At 45.4% G+C, this 16,692-nt stretch overlaps 1 protein-coding gene across 12 annotated transcripts in view; it reads right to left on the bottom strand.

The window, feature by feature from the left end:
- The window catches only part of CAMK2G (calcium/calmodulin dependent protein kinase II gamma), a 118,781-nt gene extending 102,312 nt beyond the window's left edge, over window positions 1-16,469 (bottom strand). For all 12 annotated transcript variants that reach the window (XR_008438056.1, XM_053983453.1, XM_053983454.1 and 9 more), the window contains exons 1-2: window positions 16,203-16,469; window positions 14,268-14,362 (exon numbers count right to left, since the gene is read on the bottom strand). Coding sequence is in view for 11 of the 12 variants with exons in the window: in XM_053983453.1 (XP_053839428.1) it covers window positions 14,268-14,362; window positions 16,203-16,267 (160 nt within the window). In the remaining variant the exon portion in view is untranslated. The remainder of the gene's footprint in view (window positions 1-14,267; window positions 14,363-16,202) is intronic.
- Window positions 16,470-16,692: the final 223 nt, after the last annotated feature.

Below are 16,692 nucleotides of genomic sequence, written 5' to 3' on the forward strand. Positions count from 1 at the left end.
CTTTTCTTGCAGGCAGTTGACAAGTGTCTGTGTTGCACAGGCACAGCACCCACCCACTTGAGACTGCTGCCACCATCCCTGCACTGCAGCCACACGGCTTCCTGATCCCAGCAGCATCAGGCCTGAAAACCAAGTTCAACTTCTCCATTACCTTGATCCAAAGCCACTCAAGGGGCTCTGCTTCCTATGCTCTCTTCCAGGAGTACAATACAGGCACAAAAAAGCTATTTCAACATCTCCACGTCACCAACATAACACCCCACATGCACTCTTCTCAGACCCAGCTGCAGAAGATCCTGGTTTCCACAGCTACACTAAAGCAACCCCTTCTACAGTTCCTCCAAGAAATATGAAGATCTAAACAGATCTCCAGTCTACCCACAGAACAAATAACTGCCCATCCCCACCACTTCAATAATTCTTTACTGAATGGTTCTTCTGAACTTGCTTTCCTGATTCAAGACTGAAAAGGAAATGTGCTGCAATACAGAGGGAACAGACATCTTCAGAGGAAGACACAGGTGCTCCTTAAGCCAAGAATTTTGTCAGCCAACAGCCTTGGTCAGTTGAGCTTTGTAATTTGCCTGTATTACATTCATGCTTTGTTAGCTATAGCTGCCATAAAGATCAACTTTTTTGGGTGTTGCAAGCCACAGACCTGGAGGGTGGGAGAGGTGTTTCAAAAGAATAAGCACACACCTTCTTCTCTAGCCTAGACCAGCCATTTGGCAGCAACCCAGTGCAACATAATACATCCAGTACAAGGAGCAAATTGCCTGTGAGGGACTGGCCTGTACACTGACACACAGCACTGCAGCACTGACATCCCTATACAAAGAAAAAAAAAAAAAAAGAAAAAGGGAGGGCAGAAACAAACTCCACTGCAACCCAAGAAAGTCTTTACTTATTTTTAATTTCTTTTTTTCTTGTTTTCTTCTTTTGCCCTGGGCTAATACAGAAGCCCATTATGCTTTTAACAGGGAGTCAGGCTGCACAGTCACTGGGGCTGTGTCCCTGAGTGCTGGCAATGTATTTGTAAGGACTCATGATCTCCATGGGCACCCTTACAAAAGAAAGATCAGGCATGCTATCAATGAATTGGGAGTCCTTTCTGCATCTCAGTGACATTTTCATCACCATAACTGGCCACGGGTAGAATATCCCAGGAAGCAAACCCTAAAAATAACTTCTTACAACAAGTCAGACAGTCCCCCAGCAAAAGGGGAGGGACATTGCTTACACACAGCACAATTTGGTTATTACGAGAGGGACAACATATGTCCAGAAAACAGGAGAGGCAAAGAGAAAGCAGAGGAGGAAAAGTGGGTGTTGAATCATACATCAATTTTTTCTGCATCACCAATGACTGTCAATTGTAAACACTTTCCCAAGTGAAAATAAAGAAACTGAAATAGAAATCTGGAACCAAGTCTGCCCAGAATACTTTTAAATACTGTGAAGGAGGAAGCCTTGCCTGCTAAGCACCAGAATGAAAAGCCTTATGCACTCCCTATAAGCTGCAGCCACCTTGGAGGAAGGTCCTTTAGGGCCCTCTCCAGCAATGGACTAAGGGGCCCTAGGAATCCCTGTGAGCTACAGAGGAATTTCTTCACCAGAATATCCTCAGAAACTTATGGATGGGGAACCAGGAAGAAATTGTACAAGTGTTCCTGTCATAGATGATAGCCAGGCAGTCTTTTGAGGAGCTTCTACTTCCTGGAGAAGCAGAGGAGAGGCAAGGGAAGAGCAGAACAACAAGCGGTCCACTCCTCAGCCACATGGTTAAAGCCACAAGCTCCCCAGCCAGCCTTCCTGACATGTGCTGGAGGGGCTGCAATCCTCTCAGAGTTCCCCTCAGACAGCTCATCTACCCCACTTGTAGCAGGGCTACTGCACACATGGCTCTTCTCCTCCTCCTTCCCCTCATAGCAAGTCATTCATCAGCAGTCCCCAGCCTGCCAGGTGCAACACCTGAACAGCCAGGGCACTCCAGCTGACTCCACCTGTGGGCTCTCTCCCTGGCATCATCCCTTTGCACCAGCACGTGGTCTCTCTGACAGCCATGCAACTAAAGACAACACAACTGTAAACCTGTGACCCATGGGGCCTCTGTGCACTTCTGAGTGATGTGCAGAAGATCACAACAAGCTCCAAATTCTAACAGGACATCCTGTGTAAGAAGGGAGTGTGCTGTAAAGACATCCTGACAGGACTGGCCCTAAGCAAACACCTGGTTAGACTGTGGCAGAGTGAGGAGGGGAAAAGCATGACAGGATTTTCCAGTTCCAGGATTGCTGCCCACTGTGTTTTTCCATGTTTTCCTGCTCCTGAGCAGCTGATGCATACACAGGCACAGAAGGGAGGGGCTCCTACCATCAGCACTGTGTTGCTATCCCTTTCTCCTCCTGCAAAAAGTCTTTTCTGAACAAGTTTCCCTGGGCTGTGGGGAGGACCCAGCCACAACTGCAGACACTGGGCTCACTTGCACTCACTCCCTCTTGATTTACAGAACTTCCCTGCTAACAGCTGCATTGCAGATGAACTCTCTTAAAGTGGACACGCAGTAAGTGAGACAGTAGGACACAGAGCTGCTCCAAAGGCAACACAGCCATATCAGCACCTTCTCTGCTGTATTCACAGCAACTGTACATGTGCAAGAACTCCAGCAGCTCTGTCTTAAACTCACTAGGCACAGAGGGTCCTGAAGAGCACAGCCTAACAAAGAGAAACCACACCAAGTGAGCTTATTTCTGGACATAAGTTCCCTTCTTCTCCCCATCAGCTGATCACATCAGGTGTCGGTGGTTTTGGATGAACCAGCTAAGTACGTATCAGACTACAGCTGCTTAGCAGACAAGGTAACAGTGCGACAGGGAGGCAGATCTCAGCAGTGTCAAGTCACTGCAATGCAGGATCCAGGAATTCAAAGATGCAGAAGGAAGAATTTAAGTTCCTCTGGCTCAGTTGAGCTGCATGTTGCCTTGTTCCTGAGCCAATCCCCACCACCCCTTTAGATAAGGTGACTGCAACCAGAGACCCAAGCTTTGTTTCCAAGACGTGGAAGAAATTTGGCTGTGCTTTCAAATGAGAAAAAACTTCAGCAATTAACATTTCATAATTCATCAGAAAGATAAGAAACTTCTTGACTATTTGTGAAGTAGTGGGAGGGAAAGCTTTTTAAGCTCAGCTTCAGGACTACTGAAGAAATTAAATGTACATAGCCACAAAGAGTTAAGAAGGCATAATGTGCTTCCTTAAAACTGTAACCAGGTCTGCAGCAACATAAACTGCTAGCAGCAATTAGAGTCACCTGAACTTGTTAGCAATATTTGATAATGATTATCAAAAAAGCCAACTGCCTTGGGTCTCTTTTTTCCTATCTCTTCTTGCTGAACTTGGCTGTCTGGAGAAGACAAATGAGAGCTCAACTCCCAGTCTACTACTGTAGAACTGCTTCCCCACAAAGGACAAGTTGACCAACACTTCAGTCCTCTACATCATCCTTATTAAGTGCAAGAGCAATTCAGACAGACAGAGAAGGCTGTGGATCATTGCTCTGCATCAAAAATTTTAATCCAGGCAACTTCAATAACAAGCAGCAGACACAACACAACATCCTAATCTGCAGAGCTGGCAGATTCTAGGCCAGATGACACACAAGTCAAACAAAAATGGGCAGAAATGAAAGCCACTTTTCAATCTGCAATCCAAAAATCAGGAATATTTAAAATAACGCAGGAACTATGAATCACTAACTTGTAGTGAAGAACACATCATCAGAATCAAGCTTTGTCTCTGCACAGGCACCAGTTATAAAATAAAGCTGTGCAACTTCAATGCTCCTAATCTCTCTGACACAATCTCAACAGAGGACATTTGATACCCAAAGCTTACATGGACAGGCCCTGAGGCAGGCAAAATTAAACTTAACAGCACACCAATTATTTTGGCAAACAACAGAAAAGTCCTGCTTGGCATCACCAGGCCATACTCTCTAGTAGCCTCCAAGAAAAATGTTCCGGGGGCCACTAAAGACAAGTTCTTCCTTTTACATCTATTTTTTTCCTCCAGCCAATGGGCAATTTCTTGGCCCATTACTCATGAAATGTTATATGCTTTGACATAAAGGAATATGAGGAAATAAATAAAATTTAAAAAAAAACAAAAAAACAAAACAAAACAAAAACAAAAACACAAAACAAAAAAAAAAAAAAAAAAACAAAAAAAAAACCAAAAAAAAAAACCAAAAAAAAAAAAAAAACAAACAAAAAAAAACCAAAAAAAAACCAACCAAGATACACATGGACATTTTCAGAATGCCAGTTGCTGTAATACAGTAAAAACAAAAAGTTTATTTGGCAGGCACTGGAGACCAATATAGGATGAGTTTTAACCAGCAGTTTTCCCTGAAAAAGCTTCCAGGGTACCCATGTAATTTGAAATGTGCATATAGAAAGTGCATCGCAGAGAAAGCACTGGACTGTCCCTGTGAAGTCACATTTCAAGTCAGGTGTATGAGATTAGGTCTCTAGCAGCCAACACAGCTGGATAAACACACACATCTCACCCATCTCCAGAGCTGCAGGAAACTTTACAGACTAAATTCTGCTGCACAGGCAAGAAGACCCTTGTGAAAGAGAGGGCCCTGTAAAAGAACGGGGAACAAAGGAAGTATGCTGAAGTTTAAGGATTTAACTCTTCAGTCTCCTTTTTTTCACCTCAGATGTCAGGCTATGTCAGACTGCTTCTCTTTTTCTCACTGCTCCCCTGGGACTGAGAAAACCTCTTTCAAAAAAGAGTTGCCTTCAACATCAAGAAATGACATCTCTGTCTTCACAGCTATCACTTGCCACAGTCTACACCAACTGACTTATCAGGGATGACACAGTAACTGCAGAAGATAAAGCACATCCAAACACTGAGTTACTTCATAAGACAAGCTGCAGCCTACACCAGCTAACTCAGGTGCCTAGAAGAGGAGTAGGAATGAAGGACAGGAAAGGAAAGAATCCTTTCCATAGGCTTTCAGGAACTGGCTTTGGAGGCTTAAAATCCTTGTTCTCACATATGGCCTGTATTCACAGGAGCTTAAAGAGTCCACTGAGATTTGGCCTGGTGGGAAAGACCTATATCAATAATTTCCATAGATATTAGTGTCTCATTCCATAAATAAATGTTTTAAGTTGAAGAAGCCTTTCTAGAATGAACCTAGTTTTTATTACCACAATTCTATCTTACTAAGCCTTCAGACAAACATTTTATACTAGTATATTGCTGTTCAGAAGTTTTCCAGGCACAGCCAGGTAGGTCTTTCCTGAAGCTGCCTGCAAGACGGTATTGTAATAATTTGCAGTACTGCAAACAACCAAGTGATACCACCTTTTGCTATGAAGCACTGAGGTTTTGGGCACTGAGTGCAGAGACCCCCTCACCAGCTCTGTCCTCCCCAGCCAGCTGCAAATCAGTAATTCTCCTAGGACCAGTCCTTACTGCAGTTAACCTCCACAAAGGAGGCCACAGCACCGGGTCAGAATAGGACTTCCTCAGACTTCAGTGGAGGGAAAACTGCCAAGCTTAGCCTCTCTCATGCACTGCCTGCCCACCATGCTATCAACTCTGACATGCAGGGACACTGCCCCAGCTGTGGGAAGGGAACAAAAACATATGCAGGGTCAAGACCACTACTAGCCCTAGTAGTGCTGATACGGTTTTGCATCAGACATTTTCAATGACAACAGTCTTGTGCTATTGATGACAGTATTGCAGGCTGGTCAGAACCACGTTTGATAGTCTGCAACCTGCAGGCAACACTGAAACTTGATTTGCATGAATTCTAGTGCAGAAAATCTCTAAGCACAAAGTAAAGAACTAGAGTTACTTGTAGGTATAGGGAATAGGGAAAAATACTAAAAAAGAGAGACCATCTTTTCCCACTTCTTACTTTCCACCTGCCAGAGCAATGCAAATCCTGATGACTTAGCAGGATGCATTCACCCTCTCTTCAAAGAGGAACTGTGTCAGGGCAGTGTTGCTCAGTTTAGACTGGAGGAGGAATGCCAGTCTGCATTCCCCCCTGCCATCCCAGTAGTATAGAAAGTGAGCCTGGTATTTCTCACTAGGATACTGTCCTTCGTTAATTCATCACCCACCCTCCTCCCCTCCCTTGTCTCCTATGAGAAAGTTTAATCCTTTGGCTCACATGCATCTGGTAAATTTTTCAGTCCCTGTTTGCCACTGTCATCATGGCAACAGCCCCCAGAGATAACCCAGCAGCTCTGCCACAGCAGGCAGGCTGCCACTCCCTGCCTGATCTGCCATTTAGCCTTTGGCTCGTAGGCCTACAAAGAGCTGTGGCCGCTCCCAGGCTCCTCTTCACAAGCATATTCCTTCCTTAGAAATAAGTTTACATGGCGTTTTTCTTTAAAATTAACTGTGTCTTCATTCCCACAATGCCTACTGAGACAATTCTCAGCTCAATTTTTGGGACTCTGACAGAATCACACAAAAAATAGCACTACAAAAAGAGATGCTACCTTTGCTGTCCCAGAAATAAAAGTTTTGTGTTTAACAGTGAAATCACCTTTCTAGCAAAAAGTTCTAGTAAAGAGAAAAGATTAGCTAGCAACCTTATCTGAAGCACCAGACTAACCGCTTGTCCCAGCGTCACAGGTAAGCACAGTCCAGCCACAGGTAAGACAAGGGCTCATGACTCTGGAGGCTTGGACAAGAGCTAACTCAGGATGGGAACTTTGGACGGGAGCAGCAGGACAGGGGGTCACCAGAGAGATATGTAACTCATGCTCTCAGGAACATAACGCGAAAGTTACACGCACACACATTCCCTGAAATGTCATCGCATTTACTCAACTCACATCTCGGAGATGGGGAATTCTCCCTCTGGCTCTGCCAGGAGCAGAGCGAGACAGATCCTGACACCAGAAGTAATGCCACACGGTCATCTCCTCCTCTCCTGATTCCATCATAAAAAGGCAAGATACAACATTAACCAGCTCTCCTGGCATGTCTGTATTAGTCTTAGACACCAGTCATCAGCTGCTTGCACCAACAGCCAAACTTCCCAGTCTGGTCATCTAAATTGTGGGAGCAACAAAAATTATACAATATTCTCTGGGAGGGAAGGAGAGTAAAGCAGCATTACTAAAGGACTATTTTCAATTAAAGCATTATAAATTAATATAATTATGGGTTAAAGTAACTGATCCATGAGAAACAAATTAACATTCTAAATGAACTCAAAATTAAAAAGGAAAGAAAGGCAGATGAAGAGTAAAAGGTAAAAAAAGCCATAAGGAAATAAAATCTAACAACTATAGACTCAGTTTCAGCAGAAAGTTAATCCATGCCCCACTTATCTTTGACTACCCTCAGTGTTCAGAAAGCTTACTTCTAAGATACTGCCAGCCCATTTCTTCAGAGGTATTCTGCAACTGTTCTCAAAAAAATCATGTAGGCAGCAATACCAGAATGTCTGGGGAGACATTACCAAAGTATAAAGTGGTATTTAAATTTGATAAGGTATAAAAAGGAACATGATGTCAGCCTAATTCATAGGACCCCTATTTTTGAAGCATTAAGCTTATTGTCATACGGATCAGCAGCAACTACAGCAGTTGAAGTTAGAGTCATATCTCCTCCATACACTAAAAAAAAACCCAAAACATCTAGTGAGCAACTCAAAATTTTAAGGATGCGTTTGCCCATCAGAAATCAGTGCACCTCTGTTTTCTCGAAGATGACTACTCTGAGCACTGACATCACTTCAGTTGCAAGCAAACACACAATTATGTGAGATACTCCATTTTTCTTTTTTTAACAGCATTCAAGGCTTCTTTCCTGTGCTGGTGACCCTGGTGCCAGGCAATATTGCCCTCTTCACCCAACCAAGAAAACAGCAATAGCTCACTTTATAGTCAAACACTGGCAAATGAATGTGATTTTTTTTTACGTCTGTTATGTTGGTAAAAATTAGAAGATTTCAAGAGCAGAGGAAACAAAAAGAAACACCTGAAATACCAAAACAGGTGACAGGTCAGAAAAAGTGGGGGATGATGCCTTCATTGTCAGGGTTGTGCTCACAGACAGCACAGTGGAGAGAAATTTTTGCATTAGCATGTGTCCCTTTTAAAAATTGTCTTCACCCAATCTGGAGGGCCAAAACAACTAGAATACTTGCAGGGCATGGAAAGGAACAAAATTATTGTCATAGTCCTCTCTTAAAAGAGTGGAAAAAAAGCAAATAGTTTTTTCACTGGATCCTTCTTACAAGAACTCGAAGTAGCTCTCCCTACCCAAAATATCTACAGGCTGCTCAACACCCTGCTCTTCACCGCAGGGACACCTACAAATATTTCAACCATGGCTGGCTGATCAGAGAAAATGCTCTAGAGCCAAGGGCTTCGGGACACGTGCAGGAGTTAGTCTAATCACATTTCTGCCATACACAAATCCAGTTTATATTGGGAAAACAAGAAACCTGACTCTCTCACCAAGCTCCTTTCTCTAACCTCATGCAGAGGCAGTAGGAATTCCTGCCCAATCTGTGTGCCCAATTCCCCCCCCCCACCATTGTTAATGCCGGAAATTTAATACTCAATGTGACCACTGAGAAGACAGACACAAGCTGAAATCCTGTCTGCTCTGTTCCAGCTCCTTTATAAAATATACAGCGTAAACTGAGAGGCAACCTGGGGTAACCCCAACCATCACTAACATCCACAGTGGGAGGAAGCCAGCTTCTAGCCATAGTGAGCCACAGCAAAGCAAGGCTTCCACCACTCACCACCCCAACAATCTCTGCTGGCTCTCATGGCAGAGCATTTTCCTGTCTGTACTGATATGTTGGGGAAGACAAAAAGCCAAACCGACCCTCAGCAGCCCCCCACTAAGTTCCCAAGTCCAACCTCTCCTCCAAGGTCAGGCTCTCCTCTTTGGCACAAGCCCTCCTCTTCTCCAAACACCTCTTCCAATGAAATTTCCCCTACTGGTGTATATATATACTATTTCAATCCCTCTTCCCCTAGGCAGGGGACTGCAAGCAGAGGCAGGTAGGAAGAGCAGGGGGAGGCAGGCTGCAGGTGGGAGGTAGAGGGCTGCTGTTTCTAACATCAGCTGAGCAGCCTCACCACCAGCCCCTGCCGCACTTGTGTGCTGTGGAGCAGAGTGAAGAGTTCAGCCGTTTGCTACCTACAAGCCCACTCAACCAACTGATTCCTCCCCTGCAGCCCCCATCCTGAGCACCCAGCCTCTTACAGTTGCTCCACCAGGCAGTTCCCAGCCTCGTGCACTGCTCTGGGAGGTGTGCGGCACACTGCTCTGCTCCCTGCTTCCCTCCATGTGTACAAAGACCTCCAAAAATTTTCCAATCCACTGCAGCTGGTCTGCTATATATGCTCCCTAATCACAGCATCTCTCAGACTTCTGCAGGCAGCAAAGGGGAGGCACAGGGTGGAGCTGGGGCACAGGGAAGCTGTTCAGTCAGCCGCAGGAAGGAAAGCTTCTCTCCCAAACCAAATGACTGGACCTGATTTGGCTGCTCAGCGAGTATGGCTGAGCAGACACAGTTTGATTTGCCATCCTTTGCAAGAAAGGACATTTGTCCTCAACCTGCAAACATAGGAACACATAGAGGACGCCTATCACAGGACATTCCTATGCGAGTCTGGCTTTGCGCTTGAGCCCCCTGTGCCCGGGTACTGGGCTCGCCTGCCCTGGCGGAGCTGGTGGCCCCGCTGCAGTGCAGCAGCCTGCACACAGCCAATTCCAGCAGTGTGCACTGCCCCACACAGACTCGAATCCTGGCAGCCTCAAGAGCAGTCCAAGGGAGTTTTAATGCAAGCAGCAGCTATGGACACGTACAGAACAGATCAAGAGAGATGTTAGGGACTGATGCTGCTAAACTTCCTCTGCAGCATTCAAGCTCAAGGTTTTAGTGTCCAGGGAAACTACTGCTGACACCTTCAACAAATCATATTGTAAAGCCCAAATCAGCAACCACTATAGAACCAAAAGCCTGGACAACAGTGGGAAAATAGCAGAGTTTGAAGTATAAAGTGTGGTTTTTCCCTGTTGGGGTTTGATACACAGAAGTAATTCCTTGCTCCTCCCACAATCCACATAATCTCCTACAGGAACAACAACAAAATAACTCGGTAGACTGCAAATTTTTATCTGGTTTAAAAATTTGGAAAGATGAAAATCAGGGAGAGAAGCCACCTCTATTTCACAGTCAAAAGCAAAGCCACAGTAAGGACAGAGAAGTGGACTAACTTATATGATAGCTGTTTTTAATTCTTTCATCAAGAGATGTCACTTGCAAGAGTTAAAAAATACAGATTTTCAACAGCAAATTAAATTTAGCAATAGATGTAATACACAGAGATTTTTCCTTCTGTACCTAAAAAAATAGGGTAGAAATACTACAGATGGTGGCAGGATAACTAAATACTATTTGGTATAAAAAGCATCCTGAAAATTATCAAATCCTAAAGCTCTGCCTACCTCTTTCAAAAGCCAGAGTCTCTCTTGAAGTATATGCTAGCAAGTCAAATTGGGGATATCTCCCTACTGCTACTGAAGCTGCTGCTTCTCTCTTGATCTTTTGAGCACTGCAAGTAATTTTACTTTATTTGAACTTCACTGTAGCACTACTTGCTATGAATTTTCATGTTCAAAAGTATTCTGGTGAAAGCCACAAGACAACTTTCAAAAAATTACAGTTATTACTTCCCTCTACCCGTAGCGCTGGTAAAAGTCTGTGCATTCAATCCCATAGGAATTTCAGATGACTGAAGCATTGTATTTCCTCCATGTGTAATAACAACTGCTCTTATATGTCAGCTGAATGCTGACTAAGGTGAAATCTGTTTCCTCTCCCTTTCCACAAGCATTTGGACCCTATTTAACATTAAACTTCTTGGCATGGTCTTCACTGGGCAGTCATATGCATCAACACAACGTGAATAACAGCAAATACTTCACTAAAGCCAAAATATTAATTTTAATTTAGACCAGCTCTTACTGACAAAACTTATTAAAAGAGAGAACAGGCATCCAAAAATCACAGACAATATAAAAAAGAGACTCCTTTCAACTGCTGACTTGGTATTTATTTTATGAAGGGTGAAGTTTACTAGACTGAAGCTGTTAGGACCAGCATCCTGTCCATCCTCCTTGCTTTCACAGAGAAACACCATGCCTCTTCAGGTCTTTACCCTTTCATTGCATCTAATTCACCCTGAAGCATTCCTCTTCCTCCTTTTCAGCCACATACAGTAAGCTTTTCAGCACTTCCCAGCTAGCTATCTAGTATTTCTTCATCACAAGTCTTGAAAAACAAAGGTAACAAGAAGTACTGCAGGAGGAGAGCAAGGCTCTGTTACCATTGCCTTGAACAGATTCAAGGAAAGCACTACAGCAGGCAAAACTTCTGTGAAGCAGCAATGGGCTATACTTTGCAGCAGCAGCAAGATGCTGACTCTTGAAGTAGCAGTTACTGCATTAAGTGTCCATACAGGTTCAAATTCTGCTAGAGATAGTATAAAATGTTAAATGTAGCTATGCTTAAGTTGGAGAGGGGCTGGCTGTCCCCACATAAGGGAATATTCTGGCTCTCTGACCATGCCTAGAAGAAAACCAGCAGTGTGAGAGGCAGGTCAGGAGGCTGGGTTACCCTGCACAATGGACAGTGTGCAGCTGGGTGCACAGGAGAGCCCTGGACAGAGGTACTGATGGGCAGAGACACAGACAGCCCAAGGAGAAGTGCCAGCCTGGGAAAAGGACGCATCAGGCAACACATATCCAAGATGCTGCAGAATTAACACCATAATTCTGCTCCTTAGGGAGACAGCTTTCTGAAACGCCTTTTCCCAAGACTGTCATTTTCAGGTTGCTGAATTGAATCTCCCTAATCACTGATTTACAGCTGCAATGTCTAAATAGCACACATTTCTCCTTCGATGTTTTAAAGACCTATTCCAAGGTGAATTCACCAACTTCCTATCAAAATACTCAAGTCTTTTACTATAAGTACTTTTTGTACTTACCCCTTGAGCTCTCAGCAAACACAGCTGGAATAACTGAGGAACCTACATATTCAGCTAAAGTCACCATCCAATTTTCACAGATTCCTCGGTTCTCAGTTAAAACTCCAACACAACCTGATCAGTACCTTGTTTTTGATACTCCTCTGTAGTAGCAGAAACACACATTTTCTTTCTTGGTTCTCCTCACACCTACCCTACCTAACCAGTAAGCTTTTAAGTAAAGCATTGCCAGCTGCCTCGAGTTGAGTAGCTGAGGACCAGGCTAGCAGCCTCAGTGTATTTTATTTATAAGAAGGTATGAAATCTAAATAGTAAGTATAGATCAAAACATGGCCTATATTCACCCACACTTACTTTTCCTACTTGTTGGGTCATTAAACTGTCATCACTTTACTATGAAAAACAATTAGAATCTATACATTTCTCCCTCTGTTACTCATTAAATGACCAAACACTTAAAAACTGACTCAATCCGTTTTTCTGAGAGTTTTGGCCTTCAGCTAATATATTTTTGAATTTTCAACTATATTCAGCATGCCTTTTTTCCCATTTTTATTATCTCCAGAGCTAACTTCAATACCCTGTCCTTCATACGATAACGGTTTAACCTTCACAATGAGTTTATCAAACTGCCCCTTCCCTTCTCCAAGCAGCCTGGTGTCCACTAACATCTGAGGAATGGCTCTCCTGAGCTTTAGTCCTCACTACAAGATGGACAGAGAAGTCTGCAGAGCAAACACTGCATTAATGGCCGTCAGCAAAGCAAAGCCACTCTTCAAACCTTTCCCATATTAAGTTGAACTAATTTTGAACTCAAGAGATTGGATATCCCACCTACATCAGCAGGCACTGTCACGTGACCATTGAAGGTACACTGATTCTCAAAAGATCTGCAGCCACCTCATTAACAATCCAGGGCTCCACTGGTTGGCCCCCCAGACAACCTCACTCAGGCTAAATACTAAACACCTCAGCAGATATGCTTGCTTCCAGAAGTAAAAAAGCACACTACTACTGACACTACTTCTTCATACAAACCATACAAACTACAGTAAATGAAAATTTTTCACTATTCTTCAAGCTGTCTTCTGCTCTTATCATCACATTTCATATTCTGGCAAAAAGGAGAATACATATTCTATTTTTCTTTTTTGTAAGGATTAGGTAAAACATTATTCATTTCTAAATAATTTCTCAAGATCACTTGCTTTCTCCTCATGTTTTTCCCTTTCATTTCTCAGTCAACCCTCCTACTAAGCCCTCTACTCAACTAGCAAGATAGTCAAGGGCTTCCTACATTAATTTTGTGAAATCTGAAAGGACTCTAAAGACTTACAACTCTTCTTGCTCACCTTTTCCAGAAAGAGTTGCCTCTGGCATCTCAACTTGTTGCACTCCCTCTTTTCAGCATCTTTCATTGCAGTTCAATTTCTCTCATTCTCCCCCTCATCCACCCCACCCCATCCAATCCCTGTAGTGATTTCCAACACACTAGAAGATGCACTTTCCCCTCATACTATATGGCCTACTACCCTTCATGCATACGTATGTCCCTGGAAAGCAGAAGACTAACAGCCTGGAAGAGTTAGATTTTTTCTTTTTTCTAACACTACAGTCTAGTTTCAGGTTTTGTAAGTCTCCAGGAGTAATGAAAGCACAAGCCCCTTGTTTTAATATGCTGAGAAGTCAAATTGGCAAGATTTCTCTATCCAACATATTTCTGCTTTTGAAAGAAGACTTTTAATCTTCCAAACACACCACCTTTAACTACAGCATGAAAGGAGCAAGGCATATAGCATCTATCTTTCAAAAAAATAATCACATCTGTTCTGGTAAGACAGATCTCCTAGGTAAAAAAGACATTCAGCAAAATAAGTCCGCAACACTTCTCTTTATTATGAGTGATTGGTACAGACACACACATAGATGAATCTACCTCTAGCTCAGGTTGAAGAAGAAAGATCTCAAGAAGAAAAAAGACAACATCACTTTACAGAGTATCCATTTCCAGACACAGGAATTTTTCTATCATCCTACACTACCTTATTTCAGGCTCGTCTTTGCCACACAACTCAATTATTTTGAAACACCTAAAAATAATGACTGAAACAAGCAACTCCAGATCCCTTAAATTTATTACAGCCTCAACTCTAGTGAAGTATTTTCCTACTAATACAGGGAAGAAATGTAGATAGAGACACTAACCTCTGGCCGACAGTTTTTTGGTGTTGATGATTTTTGCAGCATATTCCTGTGAAGAATTTTTCTTTACACATCTGCGGACCACAGAGAAGGCTCCCCTGGAAGAAAAATAAAGATGGTAGGTGCTATGAAACTGAAAATGAGACTATAATATTAACAATTCCTGTTCCCAGAGTGGACCAGATTAAGGACAGGGCAGAAGACATACAGAGGAGGGACACAACACCTGAGAATCTGATGAACAATGCATGCTGTCTGATCAGCAAAAAACTTAAGTCTATATGATACTCAAGCCTCCTGAAGACTCCTCAAGCTCCCTCACAGAGAGTGCAGTAGGAAGAGCACACTGTGTGGGGAGAGAGAGACCATACAGGCATAGAAACAGGACATGATAAACAAGAAACAAACAGCCCCGAAGGATGCTGCAAACACTAGCTGGTAAGTCCATCTCCCAGAGACTGCATCCCCAGCAATCACAGCACAAAACCAGGACTCATGTCTTCATGCTCAAGTGCAAGCTCAGTCACAAAATCACTGCAACACTTTGCAGAAGTTACTAGTTCTCTTATATCCCTCAACCCACTTACAAAATGGGGATATCCATGTACCTATTAATGAAGCGAGTAGAAAACTACAAAGCTTTCTACATTTTCTCAAGCTGGATCTATTGATATTATTACAACTATTCCAACAAGAATTATTCTTGGAGAAAAGGTCTGAGAAAGAGGGAAGAAGGATTTCTGTGAGGAAAAAGAGTGAATACAAGAGACCAAGGTGAAAAGATAGAGACTGAAAATCTACAGGACTACACAATTAGCACTCGGGAACAGCCCCTTATTTTTTAAAAACAACAAAAGAAAACCCCATGGTGGGTAAAGAACAACAACTGGCTTTACAGGAAAGATCTGAAAAGGGGAAAGGACAAATATGAGAAAACTAGCAGAAATTCCAAGTCCTTCCGATCAGGAATGCAAACCCATGTCTAGGGACAAATGTCCATATTTCAACTATGAGAGAGGGGAACAGAAGCTGCACAAGGGCCCCGCAGACAGTTAGTCCTACAGGGAGCCTAAAATAGCTTGAATCCTTCCAATACTGCAGAGTCCTGCCTTTTTACCCCCTTCCTCAACCTCTACATACAAACCAATGAGCACCAAGGTGAGCACCAGCACTGGGGCCCAGGCTTGGTGTCACACAGCTGCAGCAGCCTGGGGAGGGACAGGGACACCGGGCTGGAGAGAAGAGATGCAGCAGAGCCCAGCAGTTGGTGCAGGAAGGGAGGGAGCGAGCAGCAGCACCCACGAAAGCACTGTCCCCATAATCCTACTCTAGCCCTTTCTGCACTGCTTTCCTGCCCAGCTGCGCTCCCCTGCAAAGCCCTGTCCTAGGGTGCAGCAGCAAGTCTGCCAATGCGGAGACAAGTGCGGAGAGAGGGAGGGAAGAAGCGAGGAAGCGGGGAGGGAAGAGAAGCGCGGTGCAGCAGCACCTGGTCCTTTCACAGGGACAAGGAAGTGGGGACTGAAGCATCGCGGAGTGGCTGTAACAGTGCCGCGTCCCAGCGCTGAAACAGTTGCAGGGAACGGCAACGTGTAGCTGGGAGACGGTGCGGGAAGGAGAACGGGGCAGCCAGGTCCTGAGGAAGGAAAGGAGGGAAGAGAGAGAATCTCGGGGTGCAACAGGAGCACGCAGCCCGAGACAAGCTGCAGGGACACCCGCTGCGGCGGGGCGACCCAGGAGGGCAAGAACACCTTTCCCTCCGGCGGCTGTGCCGCTGGGGTGGACGGGGGGCTGGAGAACGGGATTACAGCGCGACAGCTAATCCTTCTCCGGCTCCCGGGAGAGCCGGGTCGCCGGCACAGTGCTCCCAGCAGCGCCGGTGGGTCCCGGGGCCGGGGCGGGCGGCGGGGCGCGGCGCGGGGTGCACAGCAGGCTCCGTACTTGCCAAGCTCCTCGTAGAGCTGGTACTCGTCGGTGAAGCGGGTGCACGTTGCCGTGGTGGCCATGTTCGGGCTGCGGGAGGCTCAGCGTCGTTGGGGCATGGGGCAGGGCGGCGGGGACGGGCCGGGCGGGCGCGCTGCTCGGCGGCCTTCTTCCTAGCTCGGCGGGGCGGCGCGGGCTCCCCCGGCGCCCGGCTCGGCGCTCCCCGCTCCGCCGTGCACAGTCACCGCTCGCCGGGGAGGGGAAGGAGGCTGAGCCTGGCCAGCACCGCGAGAACTGGCTCGGAGACACCCCGCGCCGGCCCCCTCCCTCCGCCGGCCCCGGCCCGCCGCGGGGTGTGGCCGCCGGGGGCGCTCCCGGGGCGCCCGCAGCGCCGTCGCCCGCCGGGGGCTGCAGCCGGGGCGCGGCCGCTCCCCCCGCCCGCGGGCGCGGAGCGGGCACTGCAGTGAGCGCCCCCGCCCCGCGCCAAGGGCGGGCGGACTGCGGCGGG

This window comes from Vidua macroura, chromosome 8 (assembly GCF_024509145.1).
Source record: "Vidua macroura isolate BioBank_ID:100142 chromosome 8, ASM2450914v1, whole genome shotgun sequence".
NCBI lineage: Eukaryota > Metazoa > Chordata > Aves > Passeriformes > Viduidae > Vidua > Vidua macroura.